Below are 18072 nucleotides of genomic sequence, written 5' to 3' on the forward strand. Positions count from 1 at the left end.
GTCTTCTACTCCGGCCGGAAGGAAGCACAGGTACGTCAGGACACTGCGAGTTCTCGGAGGAGCATGGGGTCTGTACGCCACACGCCGCCCAGCCTGCCGGTGGGTGCCAGGGTCCCGGCAGGGCGAGGCGGGCCCGGGCTCGCTGCGGCCTGTGCCGTGCTTTACAGTAAAACTCTTACATTCCAAACCTGCCCTGATTCCTGCTGTGAAGCACAGAATCGGACAGGAAAACAGCTTTGGATATTTATCAACTTAGAGCTAAAGCAACACAAAGAGTTTTTAATTTGCCAGATATTCTTTTAATGAGAATTATAAAAAGACCAAAAACATTTTTTTTTTGCAAACTGCCTTTTTTTAAACAAATGCTTTGCTTTTAATTACAAATACTGTGTGAGATGATGCCTTCTTTTGCAAAACCAATAAATACGAGAGAACAAATTTTAAACATATGTGATTTGTCCAAGATATTGGGGGGAGGCTGATTTATCAATATTTTTTTAAAATCAGTATATCCTACTACCTTTGAAAAAATAAATTTGAAGGCATGACTCAACTGGGAAAAAAGAGAAAGAGACCGACCAACCAACCATCTTCCAGGTGCGATAAGCAGCTTCTGATCTTCCTCACGATGTTCCCTCGCCTTTCTGGAACTCGCATCTTCACAAGATGGCTGAATTTAAAGTATTTCTAATAAACTGATTAATGGGGAGAAAAAATATGTATGGAACACATATGTATAAACTTTACCTTAAACAAGTATGCATATCAAAAAAAACACTAACTTTAAAAAAGGTACAAAAAAAAAAGATGGGAAAAGGTTGAATTACAGAAAAGAAAGTCAAATTTATTTAATGAAAAACTAGAATTAATAAAAATTAGCAAATACACACAAAAAATATATACACACACAGCAGCACTATGTATTGACTCAAAAGAGGGGAAGCAGTGGCCCAAGACCACTCAACATGGCTTGTCAGTTAAAGGAAGAAAAAACCCCAAACACGCACTCGCACCCACACACGCATCCACACACTCACCCACTCACACCCAGAAACAAAAGTAGTTTTCAACAGTACACTCAATCTACAACAAGCACAAATCCAGGGTTATTTTACAATGCTTCCTTTCTTAATACAAAAGATGCCCGTCTTGGGTGTATATATATATTTTTTCAGTGGTTTACTGTTGACTTATTTTAAATATATTAGTGTTACTACATGCAGCCGTTTCCTGTATTGAACAGCCTTTCCGTTTATTTACCTTCATGGGACTAGCGCCACCTACCGACAGTCTCGGGGGCGGGCGGGCGGAGGCGGCCCGTTCTCTGAAAGTGAACGCAAAGGTTAAACACTGGCCAGAAAACGTCGGATTGCCACTTCAACACATGGAAATAGTTACATTGATGCCTAAGTTGCCATTTTCTGCAAAAAGCTGTGCGATGCTGGTGTCAAAGACTAGACAGTCGCTGTTCATGATGGCTGTCGCGATTCCCTCGTGAATCGACCGCGGAGTGGCTTCCCAAGTCAATCGCCGCCTGTGGCCGTTCAGCTCGAGTCGATAAGCGAAATTCTCCGCCTGCTTGCGCGTGCCGATCAGCTGCACGATGGCGAAGAACTGCTGGTGGCCGTCGTACTTCTCCTGCTTCTCCAGGACCAGCATGAAGTGGAAGCCGAAGCAGGACTGCATCATGACCCAGTCCACGGCGCCCGGCAGGTTGATGTCCGTGGCCAGGAAGACGATGTCCTCGCCCTGCAGCGTGGTGATGGACTTGTGCTGGTGCATCAGGTGCGGCATCACGGCGTCCAGCGAGCCCTGCCACTTGCAGGAGGCGCCGGGGCACGGGCAGGAGTAAGGCCGGAACTCGCAGAGCTCCTCGTGGTCCGCCTTCTCCGTGTGCGGCAGCGTGATCTCGCAGCCGGAGGAGGCGTACTTACAGGGGAAGAGGACGGAGTTGGCCACCTTCTCCATCGCCAGGTTGCGGATGGACCCCAGGGGCCCCCGGCAGGTGGGACAGCACGTGAGCTTCGGGCGACAGTTGCTACAGACAAGGTGGCCGCTCTGGCACTGGAGGATGGGCGGCAGCACATAGTCAAAGCAGACGGGACACTCGAAGAGGCTGGCCAGGTCATTGTTGGACGCGGTGGTGCCCGTCAGGGCGGGCACCCTCTGGGACGGAGTGCACTTGGAGGTCCCAGTCGGTAACGCTGTCGCAGTCTGGCGGCTCATTTCTAAAACAGAAACAAACAAAGTAAGAGGAGGAAGGACAAAAGTCACCGTCGTTGTAACTTGGTTCATAAAGTCATGTGTTTCATGCAAAAAAAAATTTTAAAGATATTTTTATCGATTTCAGAGACGGAGAGAAACATCAATAACGAGAGAGAATCATTCATCGGCTGTCCCCTGCACAACCCTACTAGGGGTCGAGCCCTCAACCCAGGCATGTGCCCTGGATCGGAATCGAACCCGAGACCCTTCTGTCCCCAGGCTGATGCTCTATCCTCACTGAGCCAACCGGCCAGGACTCATGCAAAACCTCTTGTGAGCAAACAAGGGAAACAAATGGTTAAAAAGGAATCACGTATAAGATGCATTTGATGAGGAGTTACAGGCTGGGTGAAACCTCTCGTCATGGTGTTCCGAACGCACAGACTTCCTCACTAAGAGGGAAGGTGAGACCACCCTTGGATGCCTTGGAGGGAGGCTGACATACAACCGGGACCCCAAGCAGCTGAGAGACGAAGTCGCTGAAGTCCCAGAGGGAAGATGAAAGCAGGGCACGGCCTGGGTGTCCCCAGTAAAGCACTTCCCCGTGCCAGGCTCGCTGTGCGGACACAGAACTCCGCCCGGAGACACGGCCAGCAGGGGGCGGCACTCGGCCGAGTGAGCGAGAGGACGCACCTTCCCCGGGACGGACCTGTGTCTTGGGTTCAGCTGGTCTGAGAGCAGACCATTAACTCCATCAGCCACGTTTCTACTAAATTAAAACTCAATGCCTCAGAGTTAATGTCTCAATTATAACTGTTACTCTGTTGCAAAGAATTTACCTTTGAAAATGCTGCTAACAAGAAAGGAAAGGGGAAAAACGATGCTGGCTACCAATGTGACCCTGTAAGTGCCACTTGGGGTCCTACATTACTCCATTCTACACCCTAACACAGGGGCTGAGAGTGCAAAAAGGAGATCAAGCCCGCTCTCACGAAAACATCCTGAAGTTCAAGGAAAGTGGAGCAGAACCCCTGCAGAGCGCAGCCCTCACGGGGAGGCAGGACGGCAAGGTCAATGCTCTTCACCTGAGGCCCCAGCAGCAGGGCCCAGCCCCCAGGAGCGAGTGCAGAGGCCCAGGGCCCGGGATGGTCCGTGCTGCTGTCAGCGGAAGAGGCCCAGTGTGGCCCCATGCCCGCTTCCTGGCCAGCTGTGCCCCGAGTGCAGGACCATTGGAAAGGGGCGCAGAAGGCTAAGCCCCGACGCCTCCCAGTCACTGACCTGCACCCGCTCACGATGGGGTCAGGCCCCTGGTATGTCTGCAAGCTGGTGTAACCCACAGGAGGGCCCTGTGCAACTGCTGGCTACGAGCAGTGGACAACAGTTCAGGTCCAAGTTCAATGGGCCGGTGGGGAGGGAGCACCGCTTAAACCCTGTGCCCAGTGGGAGGCGGGCGAACGCGCCGTGCTTCCTGTGAAGGGGACCCGCATGGCATGGAGCTGCCAGTCCCTCCAGCTCCAAAGGTGGCCCAGGGCCGCCTCGGCCAGAAAAGCGCCCACAGCCCGGACCCAGAGCCTGGGCGCTCGGGAGGGCGCGGTGTGCCCTGCAGGGGGAGCCAGTGAGCGGAGACCTGCAGGGCCCGGCCCCCCGGCGGTTCCCCGTGAGGGCTGTGCGCGCCCGGCCAGAGGCCCAGGTACCTCTTCTCCGGCGGGTCCCGGCCGGCCAGCAGGGGAGCAGGACGCCGCCCAGGCGGAGCGGGCCGCAGCCCCCGGGCAGGGGCGCCAGGCGGCCGGCCGCGCGCAGGGCCCGGAGCGGCTTCCGCTCCTGCGCGGCGGGGAGGCGGTCCGCCGGCCCCAGGGGGGCCCCTCCGTGCGCGCCCCGCTCCGCGGAGGCCGGAGGGGAGGCCTCTCCTCCGCGGCTCAGACCCCGGCGCCTCCACCACGCGGGCGCCATCGCGGCGCCGCCCGGCAGGCCCCCGCCCCGGGCCCATGGGCAGGGCAGGCCCCGGCCTGTCGGCGGCGGAGGCGGCGGGGAGCCCTCTGGAGCGGCCGCCGGCTGAGCCGGGACGGGGGACAGGGAGGAGGGCGGGCCCGGGCGGCCGGAGGCCCTGCGGGGCGGGGCGGGGCGGGGCGGGGCGGGGCGGGGCCGGCGGGGCCGGCGGGGCCCGGGCCGGGAGGGGGGAGAGGGGGGCCCACAGGCCCCGCCCACCCGGCCCAGGGCCACCCCGGCCCCGCCCAGCTCAGTTCAGGGTGGGCCGTGGCTGCCGCCCGAGCTGCAGGCGCCCGGCCGGACCGCCCCTTCCCCTTCCTAACTCGCTTCCCCATTTCTACCCTCGGCCCCACCCAACACCACCATCTACACCCACACCCCCACCCGCACACCTAGCGCCGACTCCCACTCCGCCCCCACCGGCAGCCCCGCCCCCGGGGAGCCGTCCGCCCGCGGCCTCGGTAGCCCGGCCGGAGCGGCTGGTTCGGCTCCAGCCCGGCCCTCCCCGCCCGGCCCGCGCCCGCACTGCCCGGCCTGTCATTAGAGCCGCCGGGCGGGCGCCCCAAACCCGCAGGCGGCCTGCCCGCCCCTTTCCCAGCAGCGCCCAGCGCCAGGCCGCCCATCAGACTGTTCCCACCAGCCTCTGCCTGCAGCTCCTCGGACAGGGGCCTTGCAGCTGACAAATACAAATTACTGTGACCCCCGTCACCCCTTCCAGGATGCACTCACAGCCTCAGGTCTCTGCGGGGAGGGGGCTGCCAAAGCTTTGGGCAGAGAAACTTCCCAAACAGCAGTGAGGCAGAACCCAGAGGCTCCCAGCAAGCAAAGGGGGGCGACTCCTTGAGCAGTTTCCCTTTCCCCAAACGTCCCGGCCGCACAGACCTCCCCGCCACCTGCGGTCCGTGCTCCACAGAATCCTCCGAGGGCGTTGGGGCAGCAACAGCAGAGCTCACTGGAGTCACCTGGGCTGCATTCAGGCCCAGCCACCACCCTCCACCCCCTCCTCCAGCCCCCAAACTGTAACGCTGGGCCATTTCCAGCCTCGGTGGCTTTGTGTGGATTAAGGAAGGTGGGTAACGTCTATCAGAGGAGATCCAAGTCCCGAGCAGGTGCTGGCTGAGGCCTCCTCCCTTGGCTGGAGGCCTCGCCGGGGGCCAGGCCGCCATGCAGAGGGGCCTCCGGTGGACGGGGACAGCGTGTTTGTGACGATCCGGGCCCCTCACTGGCTGCCCGTGCAGCGAGCCGCGAAGGACCTTCTCAGCCAGGAGCACTCTCCCACGCCGGCTCCAGAGCTCAGCTTTTCACCAACCGCATCCACCGAGACCAGTGAGGGGCCGGGAAGCACAAGCCCACAGCCGCCCGGGGCGCACCGGTCCCCTCCACTTCCCAGAGGACGGGCCTCCAGCCCATTGGGGGCGCTAACACGCTCCGCACAACTAAGCTTCCCCGGGAAAAGCAGGCCGACGGGCCGGGCCCGGCGAGGCCTCCTCGGCTCCTTCGGACCCGACCCTGCAGGGAGGCCGGGGCGGCGTGGGCCACCGGGAAGCCGCCCCCAGCTGACCCGGCCAGCTATCTGGGTGGGGGGCGGTGGTTTTAGCTGTATTTCCTCCAAAGGGGACGATAAGGAAGCTGCTTCGTAAGCATGAGTCTAGCTGAGAAGTGTGGAAACAAAGTCAGTAAAAGCTGCATTCTGAAGCGAGTGGAGAGGTCAGCCAGGACGCGGCCGTGACCCCTGAGGAGTTGTGGCTGCACTAACCAGGATGCTCTCCTTCCCCGCCTCCTGCAGGAGCCACAGCAGGAGCTGGCACACGGCCCGGGCATGGGCACAGCCCTTCTCTGCACCCACCGCTCCCTCCTCTGCCGGGCATTCTGCTCCGACACCCACAGGCTGTCCCCATCCCCCTCTGTGGCCACACAGCTGCCTCTACCCCCCCATCATTCTGCTCTCTCAGGTACTCAGCTTCACAAATCAGGACTTCCGGTCTTTGTCCCGCCCCCTGGCTCCCTCTTCTAGTCTTTCCTGGCTTGGTCAACAGCACCCGGACCCGCACAGCGGCTCACCCCGAAACCACTGGATCCCGGGCCCCTCACTCCAGACCTCACCCATCGGCGAGTCCCACTCATTCTGCCTCCAGCACACGTGGAGCCCATCCCCTCCCTCCTGCCCGGCCGCTCCTCCATCCAGCGCCCAGGCAGGCCTCCCTCCCTGCCCCCCCAGGCAGCCCGGCTCCAAGTTACAGAGCTGAGCTCCTCCTGAGACTTCGGAGGGTGCCTCAGTGCGCTTCCTCGCTCACCCCCCCCCTCCCCACCGGCTCCAGCTCCTCTCTGCGGCCCGTCCCTCCGCCGCAGGGCCTGCCTGCTCCTTCAATTCATGGGCAGCGTCCCCTCCCACAGCAGGTCCTGGCGCCTGGATCCAGCCCTGGACTCCTCATGGGACCATCACGTGGTCATCCTGTCCCGCCCCCCACTGGCACACGCGTGGTAATATTTAGAGAAATTCGGTAACTCACTCCAGTGGTTTTAGAACAGGGGTCCTCAAACTTTTTAAAGTGGGGGCCAGATCATGGTCCCTCAGAGAGCTGGAGGGCCGGACTATATGAACTACTAATTCCTACTGTAACACCTCGGCTGTGCTCACTGCCCAAAAAACCTGGCGGGCCGGATCAGACTCCTCTGCGGGCCGCAAGTGGCCCGCAGGCCGTAGTTTGAAGACCCCTGGTTTAGAATAATGAAGTGCGTTCTTTGCACTGTGCCTTCAGGTGCAAAGCAGGCGCTGTCCCTGCTTTCAGGAGGCTTAAGGTCACAGACTGCGGAGGGACTGAGCCTGGGCCTTCCGGTCCTGGAGGGCTGGCTCTCCGCAGCCACGGTGTCGGGACACAGCAGAGGCCGCAGACATGGAGCTGCTCTCACGTGGGAACCGCGGCGTGGAGCTGCCTCACCTGCCGAGGGGCCCGGAGGGAGATGGAGACAATCGCGAGCAGAGGCACAGACGTGTGCCGGACACAGAAAGAACCGGGGCCAGGCCGGTGAGGCGGAAGACAAGGTCCCCACCGAGACCGAGGTCTGTTGGAGTTCAGAGAAACCTCCAGCTCAGGGGCCACGCGGAGAGGGCGCCAGTCAGCGGGCGGTCCGGAGGAACTGAGGGGTTCAGTCCAGCTGAGCCTGGAGCTGCGCAGGAAGAGGAAGCAGAGTATGCGCACCTGCAAGCACGGGGGATGGCAGGGGAGCAGCGGAGAGCAGCTCGGGGCTGTGTCCTTCGTCCATGAGGACCTGGGGGCTCTGTCCTGGCACCTGTCACTGTGTTAGAGGCCCACGCAGGCAGGCCACTCAGAGGCAGAAGGGAAGGACTATGAAGGTGAAAAGGAGGGGGCACAACGCCAGATTTGAGATAACCGACAGCAGAAGCAGCACCCTAATATATAAAAGTGCAATCTCATGTTGCACTTGTCAGCACGAGTGAAGTGGAATGTAAAGCAGGATAACGTGGTGATGACGTGTGTCAGTGCAGTTGCGTCAATGGTAACCACCACCAACACACGGAGCGGGGAGCTGAGAGCAGGCCGCTGTGAGGGGACGGGTGCTCAGGGGTCTCAGTCCCTTCTCTTTGCTGCGCATCTAAGACTGCTCCTAAACACGGAGTCATTTAGAGATGGCCTACAGGCAAGAGAACGTGAGTCCGCAGTTCAGCAAGCACCGCCGTGGAGTGCCGGGCGCTCGGACACGCGGGCACAGAGGCCCGTCCCTGCGCCCACGGTGCCCACTCCCTCGCCGCACAGAGATCGCTGCGGAGAGAAACCCTCGGAGAAACACTGTGAAGAGGAGGGTTTTACCCCAGGTTTGGGTTTGTTTTTGGAGGAGGTGGGGGGAGTGGCGGGTAGGCTAGGGTTTCATATATTAATTATGCCGGTAGTGAGGTCCATACCAAAAACATCCAGAATCTTCTACAAGGGTGCACAGAAAAGCCGTGATTGAAGTAAACGTCTGTGACAGGTTTCTGGAAGAGGGAAAACCCCATCCTTAGACACTGAGTGGACGCACTGCTCTCCGGTGTGAGCGGTCACCGGCCTGTTATGTAAGACCTGCTTTCAAACACGGGAGAGAAGCCCGATTCTCAACTCCGTCTGTCACCGCCGCCCCGGCCAGACATCCCCTCTGTAACTCCGGCTGGCTTCAGCCCGGCTACAATATCCTAACGTCAGAGGCCAGAGGACTGCTCCGCCGCAGTTCTGTGAGAATTCCCAGCGCTTAGAGGCAACCGATGTGAAGCTGAACTGAAACAAATTTGCAGCCTGCGGGACACTTGTCCAGAGAAGATCCGTCTCCCCATCTACTCGCTCGCTTCGGGAGAAACATCACTAAATGCGGCTAGATCGCGCTGGAAAAGGGCCAGGGGGCGGGCGTCCCGCAGGCCGAGTCCAGAACAGAAAGAAAATATGTGGCAAAGCACGGGCTGCACTCACCGTTCCCGGGCACCGGAGTCCTGTCTTTAATGTCCAGAGCCACCAGCACCTCAGAAAACAGCCTGCACCTTTGTTTAACCCGCTTTAGCCTCAAAACCTGCGTGTCCCCAGTCCTCCTGTCCGCTGACCAAGCCCTCTCCGCCCGGCGGAGCTGCCTCCGGGGGACGGCCGGACAGACGGACGGCCAGGGCCCGGGCTCTGCTCTCCAGGAATGGCCCCCGGGGGTGGCCACCGGGCACCGCGCCTCCGGTCAGTCACTCCGGCCGCAACCCCGGGCGCTCAGCCCCCACCCTCCGCGTGTGAGCCGGGCGCGGGCCTCTCCCCTCCCGCCCTCCCGCCCTCCCGGGCCCGCACCTGTCCCCCGGCCCCCAGCCGCCTCTCCCCGCCGACCACAACCGGCTCCGAAAGGAACCCCCGGGACCGTGCCCCGCGCTCCCCACGGCCCCGCCGGCGGAGGCCCCCAGTTTGGACCGGAGCAGCCGCCCCGCCGCGCGCCCCCCGGGCCCGGCCCCCCGCCCCCCGCCCCCGCCTCCCGGCCCGGCCGGCGCCCCGGGGGCGGAGCCGCCTGACCCATTTCGCGGAGCAGCAGGAGCGGGAGGCAGAGCGAGGCGCGGGCTCCCGCCCAAGGTCACCGGCCGGCGGGCAGGGCTGGCGCCCGAGCGGGGCCCGACCCCCGAGCGCGCTCCCCGCCCCGGTGCCCGGCGGAGCCCGGGGGGCCGGGCGGGGCCGCGTCCTCCGGCCGCGGGGACCGTGACACCGGCTCCGGCCGGTCCCCCCGCCGCGCACCCGGCGCCTCCCCGGCGGGGACCCCGCAGGCCCGCCGCACCCCGGGGCCCGGGGCCCCCAAAGTACCGGGGCGCGCGGCGGGCACCGGGGCGCACGGGCAGCAGCGGAGCCTCCCGGCGGCGGCGCCACCTCCGCCGACGCCACAGACGGGAGGCGCCGCGCGCCCCGCACAAAGCAGGCCGGGCGGCCGCTCAGCTGACCTCCGCCATGTTGGCCGCGCACCGGCCCCTCCGCAACAAAGACCGGCCCGCCTCCCGCCGGCCCGCCTCCCCCGCGGGCGACCGCGGCCCTTCCCGCCGGCGCGCGCCCCTCCCCGCGGCCCGGGCGGCGGCGGCGGGGGCGGCCCGGGGCCCGGACCCGGACAAAGGCGCCGGCCGCCGCCGCGCCCTCCCGCCGCCGCCGCCGGGCCTGCTCCCGAGGCCCCGCGCTCCTCCTCCCGCCGCCGCCGCACTCACCTGAGGGCGGAGGGCGCGCCGGGACCCGGGCCCCGGCCACACGCGCCCCGTCGCCGCCGCCGCGGCAGCCCCCGCCTCCCCGCCGCGCCGCCGCCGCCGGGCTCGCTGGGCCGCCGCCGCCGCCGCCGCTCGAGAGCGCGCCCCGCAACGGCCGCCGCTCCCCCCGCCGCCGCCGCCGCCGCCGCCGCCGCCCGCGCGTCCTCGAGCCGCCGCGCGCCCCCGCTAAACGCCTCTCTCTGCGGCGGCCGCCATGGAGCGCGGCCCCGCGCGCCGGGCGGGGCTTCCTGCGCAGGCGCGGCGGCGGGCGCACAGCGCGCACGCGCGGGCCTGGGGGCGGGGCCGGGGGCGGGGCCTGGGCCGGCGGCGGCGGGAGTTCGGCTCCTCGCTCGGCGCCCGCGGACGGGGATCGACGCCGCTGCGGGGCCCCGGCTTCCTCGCTCGGGGGCTCGGTCCGGGGCTCGAGGGGTCGCGGGGCCGGGAAGGCGATCCGGGCCGCCGGTGGCCGGGCTCGCTCAGCGCCTGCGGGCCTGCCCGCTGCCCTCCCGGCGGCCGTCGGGCCCATCCTGAGGGTCCCCCAAACTGAAGGCGCCAGGCCCCCGCCCTGGGGTTCGAGCTGCTCTTCCCCCCTCTCGGCCCCCCCAGAGCGGGGCTCGTTCCAAGGTTTGTTCCGGCGGAAAGGCGAGCCCGGTGTTCGCCTGGAGGTTCCGGGGCTCCGCCTTCTCCGCCAGCAAACCGGAGGGAGAGACCCCGGAGGGAGATGTCCCCGGAGGGAGATGACCCCGGGCTGGGGCCGCCCTCCGCGCTCACGGGAGCGCCCAGGGCGCCCGGCATTTCCCGCCCCGGCCACAGCTCCGCGGGGAAACCCAAACCGCCCACGTGGAGACAGTGACTTTCACTTGTTAGCGCCCTCCCGGGACTCCCCCGCCCAGCTGGTTGGTAGCAGGCTGTCCCGGCAGCGCTCAGCTCCGCTTTCCCCCGTGGCCCCGGCCCTGCAGGCTGCTGGCTCCCGCCCTCCGGCCGCGGCCCGTGGCTGCCATGGGCCATCCGTCCTGTGGCTGCTCTGCTCCCCTGAATACTTCTTGTGGCCCAAGTCTTCCTGGGGACCATCAGCAAATCCAAACTGTCTGTTGAGGTCCAGAAAGGGAAAAGCCTAGTGTTCTTTTTTTAATATATTTTTATTGACTTCAGAGAGGGAGGGAGAGGGGGAAGAGAGAAACATCAATAATGAGAAGGGATCATGGATCGGCTGTCTCCGGCATGCCCCACACTGGGGATCAAACTCACAGCCAAGGCGTGTGCCCTTGATTGGAATCGAACCCTGGACCCTTCAATCCACTGGCCCACGCTCTATCCACTGAGCCAAACCAGCTAGGGCAGTGGTCGGCAAACCCATTAGTCAACCGAGTCCAATATCAACAGGACAAGGATTGACATTTCTTTGGAGAGCCACATTGTTTAAACTTAAACTATACAGGTAGGTACATCGTGGCTCTGTAGTTGAGCATCGACCTATGAGCCAGGAGGTCACGGTTCAGTTCCCAGTCAGGGCACAGGCCTGGGTTGCGGGCTCGATTCCCAGTGTGGGGCGGCAGGAGCCAGCCGATGTCTCTCTCCTTCTCTGAAATCAATAAAATATTTCTTAAAAAAAATAAAAAAACAAATAATTTGTAAGCACTGGGAGGAAACAGCCCGCTGGGTCCCGGCGTCCCTCACGGGCCAGGGGGTGACAGAGCAGCGTGGGGACCTGGGGGCCCGCCAGGCAGGCCCTGCTCCCTGACCGGGGTCTCCACAGAGCAGCGTGGGGACCTGGGGGCCCGCCAGGCAGCGCTCCGCTCGTGGGCCTGAGGGTGGGCGCCCGGCCACTGGGGAGAGCACGTCGGGGGAGGGAGCCTCCTGGTCCCCTGAGGTCCATCCAGTGGCGGTTCCCTCTGCTCCCTGGAACCTGGGCCGGGCGTGCTGAGCCTGGAGCTGGCCCTGGGGACAGGGACGGCTCCGGAGACAGCGCAGGCCTGACTGCCCTCTTTCCCCTCCACCAAAGGGGGCGCCCTCACAGGAACGGCGTTTAAGGTAGGTCCGAGGCCAGCGCCCACTCGCTGGCACCTCCCCCGTGGCTCTGCCTTCCACGCCGAGGCTTCGCCGGGCGGCGGAGGGGACAGAGGGCTCAGCGGGACGTGCTCCGGGCCCTGCAGTGGTCCCTGCGTTTCAATCCGTTTACTTCAGCCCCCGCCTGTGTGGCTCAGCCGCCGAGCGTCGGGTCTCGGGTTCGATTGTGGGTCAAGGGCATGAACCTGGGTTCGTTCCCGGCCGGCCGGGTCAGGATCCGAGTGGGAGGCAACCAATCATGTGTCTCTCTCACATCAATGTTTCCCGCCCTCCTTTCCTCCCTCCCTCCCTCCCTCCCTCCCTCCCTCCCTCCATCCCTTCCACTTTCTGAAAGTCCAGGGGGGAAATGTGATTAACTAAATCGGGTGAGGATTAACCAAAACACAGTTTTTATTTTTCCATCACGGTTTATCCCCTCCATGTCCCTCCCCCCCGCCCCTAATCACAACCTGATATTTAAAATCCTCACCTGAGGGTATGTTTTTTTTATTGGTTTTGAGAGACAGGGAGAGGGAGGGGGGAGGGGGAGGGAGGGAGAGGAGGCATCCGTGTGAGAGAACCGTCATCGGTCGCCCCCGTCCACTCCCTGCCCCCCCTGCGGTGGTGCCTCCCTGAGGGTTGCTCACTCCTCCAGCCCCTGCCAGTCCCCGGCCGCCTGGTGAGTGGGCCCTCAGGCGCCTGCTGTCCTCTCCCAGCCAGAGCGCGTTGCTGCCGGTGACACTCAGCCCCCGGCAAGGCCGCCCTCGAGGCCGCCATGACCGGCGGCGGCCGCACGGGGACCTCCGGGGGCGGGTGACCTCCGAGGCGGTGTCCCTGTTTGGCCAAAGGCCAGTTCACAAGACCAAGCCCCGCCTCCTGGGCCATTCCCAGGCTGTTTGTCTGTAAGCGATCACACACACCCTTTGCCTAAGGAATGGCTTCTGGCCCTGGCTGGTTTGGCTCAATGGATAGAGCATCGGCCTGTGAACTGAAGGGTCCCTGGTTCGCTTCCTGGTCAGGGCATATGCCAGGGGTTGCAGGCTGGATCCCCAGTGCAGGGTGCACAGGAGGCAGCTGGTATGATTCTCTGTCATCATTGATGTTTCTGTCTCTCTCCCTCTTGCCATTCCTCTCTGAAATCAATAAAAAGATATTAGCCCAGACTGGTGTGGCTCAGTGGTTTAGCACCAACCTATGAACCAGGAGGTCAGGGTTCGATTCCCCGTCAGGGCACAGGCCCGGGTTGTGGGGCGTGCAGGAGGCAGCCAGTCCATAATTCTCACTCATCACTGATGTTTCTCTCTCTCTCTCTCTCCCTCTCCCTCTCTGAAATCAATAAAAGTGTATTTAAAAAAATAAAACTTCTAAAAATAAGATATTAAATGAAAGAGAAAGAAAGAAACCACTTCAGTCTCCTCTCTCACCAGGACAGGAACCCCATTTGTCACTCCGCCTCTGAGCTCAGCCCGGCTGTCAGACACCCGGAGCCTTCCTGGCCTCAGAGCGGAGGCTCCTCCCTCCGCGATTCTCTCAGCGTGGGAAGGAGGGCAGGTCCTCCCGGTCAGACCGCCGGTCAGGACAGAAGAGTGTTCCCCGCCTCAGACACTCCTGCCCCAGCGCACGCGCGCCCACACCCACACACACACACACACACACAAACTCTCACACACATACACACACACACACACACACACACACAAACTCTCACACACACACACACAAACTCTCACATACACACACACACACACACACACAAACACACATACACACACTCAAGATTCCGCCTGGTGGATGGACTCAGCAGCACCCCCAATGAGTCCTGCCAAAGGCGGTGGAGAAGAGGCCTGGGACCCAGAGGGAGCACCCACAGGAGCCGGGGACCCAGAGGGAGCACCCACAGGGGCCAGGGACCCAGCGGGAGCACCCATAGGGGCCGGGGACCCAGCGGGAGCACCCCATAGAGGCCGGGAACCCAGAGGAAGCACCCACAGGGGCCGGGGACCCAGCGGGAGCACCCCAGAGGCCAGGGACTCAGCGGGAGCACCCCAGAGGCCAGCTGGTTGCAGGAAGCTCCCGGGCCTCACGTTAACTGTTTCTTCAGGAGGAAGGGCAGGTGCTCAGAGTTCCAGGAGCGGAGGGCCATTCAGGTGTTTCCTATGCCCGGTGGCCTGCAGGGGCCGCGTCAGTAACAACACTTACCAGAACTTTCGAGTCCCTCAACTGCAGTTCGTACAATCCCTGTCTCCCCCTCTCCCCCAAGAGACACCCAAACTCACTCCATGGGTCCATATATTTTTTTAATACATTTTATTGATTTCAGAGAGGAAGAGAGAGAGAGAAACGTCAGTGATGAGAGAATCATGGGTCAGCTGCCTCCTGCACGCCCCACACTGAGGATCGAGCCTGCAGCCCGGGCCTGTGCCCTGACGGGGATGGAACCGTGACCTCCCGGTTCCCAGGCCGACGCTCCACCCCTGAGCCGGGCCGGCGGTTCAGTGCCCAGAAGTCTGTTCCGTTTCCCGTGACAGGCTTCCCGGGGCCACGGGCAGGTGCCTGCCCTCCTGGAGGGAACCTTGCACTGAGCTCAGGGCGCTGAGCCTGGGTCCTGGGCCGCAGTGGAAAGGGGTGAGGAAGGGGCGCTCTGTGGGGGAGGAGGCGCGGAGGGGACAGGGCCTCGGGGCGCACAGACCCAGGGCGGAAGGGAGCCCTGTCCTGGAGGGCCGAGCCGCGCTCCCAGGAGCCGAGGAGCCCCGGGCAGCCCGCAGCCTGGGAGCCAGGCGTCTATTTTCTCCCTCTTACTCAGCGCCGGGCGGCCGGCCTCGCTCTGCAAAGCCCTTCGCAGGCATTCGGAGCGCTGCCCACTGCCCCGCCCGCTGCCCGCGCCGGAAGGCGAAACCCCTGCCGGGCGGCTCCCTGACACCCTCCCCGGGCAGCCCTGGGCCTGGGGGGACGGGCGGGGCTCACCCCCCCCCGACCGGGCCCTCCATGCCCCCTCCCCTCTCCCAGGCTGGGGGGGGGGCCTCCCCAGCAGGAGGGAGGACAAAGCCCGTCTGTGCCGGCCTGCGAGATGGGGCGGTGATGCGGGCCGGTGGCCAGCCCCGTGAGAGCCCCATTCTCCGGTGGAACTGGGGCGCGATGGGTATCGGGCCTCCTGGGGCCCCGGAGAGCGGCCGTGGCCTCCATCCCTCCTGGCTCAGCTGGCAGCGGGCGCTCAGGAAGCCCGCTCTGCTCTGTTCAACCCGCTTCCTGCCCGGCCTCCCGGCCACCCCGACTCAGGTCACCCCGCAGGCCTGGCCTCCGCCGCCCGCCTCTCCCCACACCCATCCAATGGCTACAATTTCTTTCTTTTCTTTTTTTAAAAAAATATATATTTTTACTGATTTCAGAGAGGAAGGGAGAGGGAGAGAGCGATAGGAACATCCGTGATGAGAGGGAACCATGGATCGGCTGCCTCCTGCACGCCCCACCCTGGGGATGGAGCCCACAGCCCGGGCCTGTGCCCTGACCGGGAATCGAACCGTGACCTCCTGGTTCCTAGGTCCACACTCAACCCCTGAGCCAAGCCGGCCGGGCCATTGGCTTCACTTTCCATGAGCCAAGGTCTCCATGGCTCCTGCGCACGCCCAGCCAGGCCAGGGAGGGAGACTGCGACAGAGGTCCTTGCCCTTGACCAGAATGGACCCCCAAACCCGGGACCCTGCAGGCTGCAGGCGGACGCTCTATCCACTGAGCCACATGGTTGAGGGCTTGTGTTCTTTTCTTGGAAAGAGTGTCAGACCTGAGGGGTCAGTGGCGCGGGGTTTTAAAGAACAAGGCCAGACAGGATGCCACCGGTGCCCGCCGGACCTCGTTGGCATGGCGACGGGGATGGACAAGCACGGGCCGCCCGGCACCCAGGGCCTCGGAGTCCCCGGGAGGATGTGCCTTGTGGAGCCAGGGGGTGAAAGGAGAAGGCAAATGAACGCTGCCCCCCCCCCTCCGCTGGGCACACAAAGGAGCCATTACACTAATGGGCCCGCGGCCGGGAAGGTCGGTCCCAGCAGCTTAGGTTTCCCCCTCCCCTTCCCCAGCGGCATCTCAGGTTCCTCCTCTGTCACCGGAGCGGTCACAGGGCCCCCGGGAGGGGCCAGCCTGGCCGGGACCTGGGGAGACCCGCCGCCGGCCCCCGGCCCCCACTCCCAGTCCCCCTCAGTGGGGCGGCTGCTGCCTGGAGCACCTCGCGGGAGTGTCGTTAAAAAAGACGAAAACGAAGCCGCTCCGGGTGGACTGCCAATGTCCGCTGTGTGTCTTCCGCGTCAGCCACTTTGGTACTTTTTATTTTATTTAAAAATATATATATTTTATTGATTTTTTACAGAGAGGAAGGGAGAGAGATAGAGAGCTAGAAACGTCGATGAGAGAGAAACATCGACCAGCTGCCTCTTGCACACCTCCCACCGGGGGTGTGCCCGTAACTGGATGCCCTTGACCGGAATCGAACCCGGGACCTTTCAGTCCGCAGGCCGACGCTCTACCGCTGAGCCAAACCAGTTTCGGCCCACCTTGTTATTTTTTAAAAATATATTTTTATTGATGTCAGGAAGGAAGAGGAAGAGGGAGAGAGAGAGAGATAGAAGCATCAATGATGTGGCTCAGTGGGTAGAGCATCGGGCTGCCTCCTGCACGCCCCCCACTGTGGATGGAGCCCGCAACCCAGGCCTGTGCCCTGACGGGGAATCGAACCCTGACCTCCTGGTTCACAGGTCGATGCTCACCCACGGAGCCACACGGGCTGGGATCAGCTGTTTTTTTAACTCACACAATCCTCCCGACTCCAGCCGTTCCCATTTCATCAATTGTCCCCACACTTTATTTTTTAAAATTTTAATAACTCTTCTATTTTATTGTTTAAAGTATTACACATAGTAGTACATATATCTCCTCCTCCCCCCGCCCCCCCGCATAGACCTTCCCCCAGCCTCCCCTACCCCTGTCGCATGCCCTCATCCCCTCCCTCAGTGTCTTGCGTCCATTGGTTGTGCTTATCTGCATGCATACACGTCCTTCGGTTGATCTCTTAGCTCCCCTCATCCCCCAACCCTCCCCAGCCTTCCCGCTGTTATTCGACCGTCTGTTCGGTGCTTTATGGCCTCTGCGTCTATCTTTTGTTCATCAGGTTATAATGTTCTTTATTGTCCATAAATGAGAGAGAACATGTGATATTTATCTTTCTCCGACTGACTGATTTCACTTAATGTAATGCTCTCCAGGTCCATCATGCTGCTGCAAATGTTAAGAATTCTTTCTTTTTTTTTTTTACAGAAGCGTAGTATTCCATTGTGTAGAGCACATGTGTCAAACACAAGGCCCGCGGGCCAAATCCAGCCAGCCCGCCAGGCCTTGCAATGTGGCCTGCACCGCGCTGTCATCACTGCACTCCGCTGTCAGTTTATGACATTGTCAGTTTATGACTGTTCAGTAAACCATTCGGCCCGCGATTTAGGCTGGATTTTAGATTTTGGCCCCTTCTCTGATTGAGTTCGACACCCCTAGTGTAGATGGACCACAGTTTTCTAATCCACTCCTCTGCTGATGGGCACTTAGGCTGTTTCCAAATCTTAGCTATGGTGAATTGTGCTGCTATGAACATAGGGGTGCATATACCCTTTCTGATTGGTGTTTCTGTCTTTGTTTTTTTCATATAAATATATTTTATTGATTTTTTTACCGAGAGGAAGGGAGAGAGATAAGAGAGTTAGAAACATCGATGAGGGAGAAACATCCATCAGCTGCCTCCTGCACGCCCCCTACTGGGGATGTGCCTTCAACCAAGGTACATGCCCTTGACCGGAATCGAACCTGGGACCTTTCAGTCCGCAGGCCCATGCTCTAGCCACTGAGCCACACCGGTTTCGGCTGTTTCTGTTTCCGTGGGATAGATTCCCAGAAGTGGGATCACTGGGCCAAATGGAGGGAACGCCGTACTGTTCCCCGAGGTGCTGTGCCCGAGGCTTCCTTTGTCGCCCCATCCTCGCAGCACCTGGCGCTGGCGGGTTTGTTGATGGCGGCCGTTCTGACCGGTGTGAGGTGGTTCCCACTTCACAACGGAGGAAAGAAGG

The 18072-nt window shown here is 62.0% G+C and overlaps 1 protein-coding gene across 6 annotated transcripts in view; it reads right to left on the reverse strand.

Annotated features, from left to right (window-relative positions):
• Positions 1 to 818: 818 nt before the first annotated feature.
• The window catches only part of SIAH1 (siah E3 ubiquitin protein ligase 1), a 216834-nt gene continuing 199580 nt past the window's right edge, over positions 819 to 18072 (reverse strand). The window contains exons 2-3 of one of the 6 annotated variants that reach the window (XM_084905518.1): positions 9893 to 9967; positions 819 to 2228 (exon numbers count right to left, since the gene is read on the reverse strand). In XM_084905518.1, the coding sequence (XP_084761644.1) occupies positions 1378 to 2226 (849 nt within the window). In that variant the 5' untranslated portion in view covers positions 2227 to 2228; positions 9893 to 9967 and the 3' untranslated portion in view covers positions 819 to 1377. Of the gene's footprint in view, positions 2229 to 3483; positions 3611 to 3899; positions 3921 to 9503; positions 9697 to 9892; positions 10037 to 18072 lie in introns of those variants that run through there. The other 5 variants (XM_084905517.1, XM_084905520.1, XM_084905519.1 and 2 more) reach the window with 5 other exon arrangements.

Source organism: Pipistrellus hanaki (genome assembly GCF_964339955.1).
Source record: "Pipistrellus hanaki genome assembly, chromosome: 15".
In the NCBI taxonomy this organism is placed as follows: Eukaryota; Metazoa; Chordata; class Mammalia; order Chiroptera; family Vespertilionidae; genus Pipistrellus; species Pipistrellus hanaki.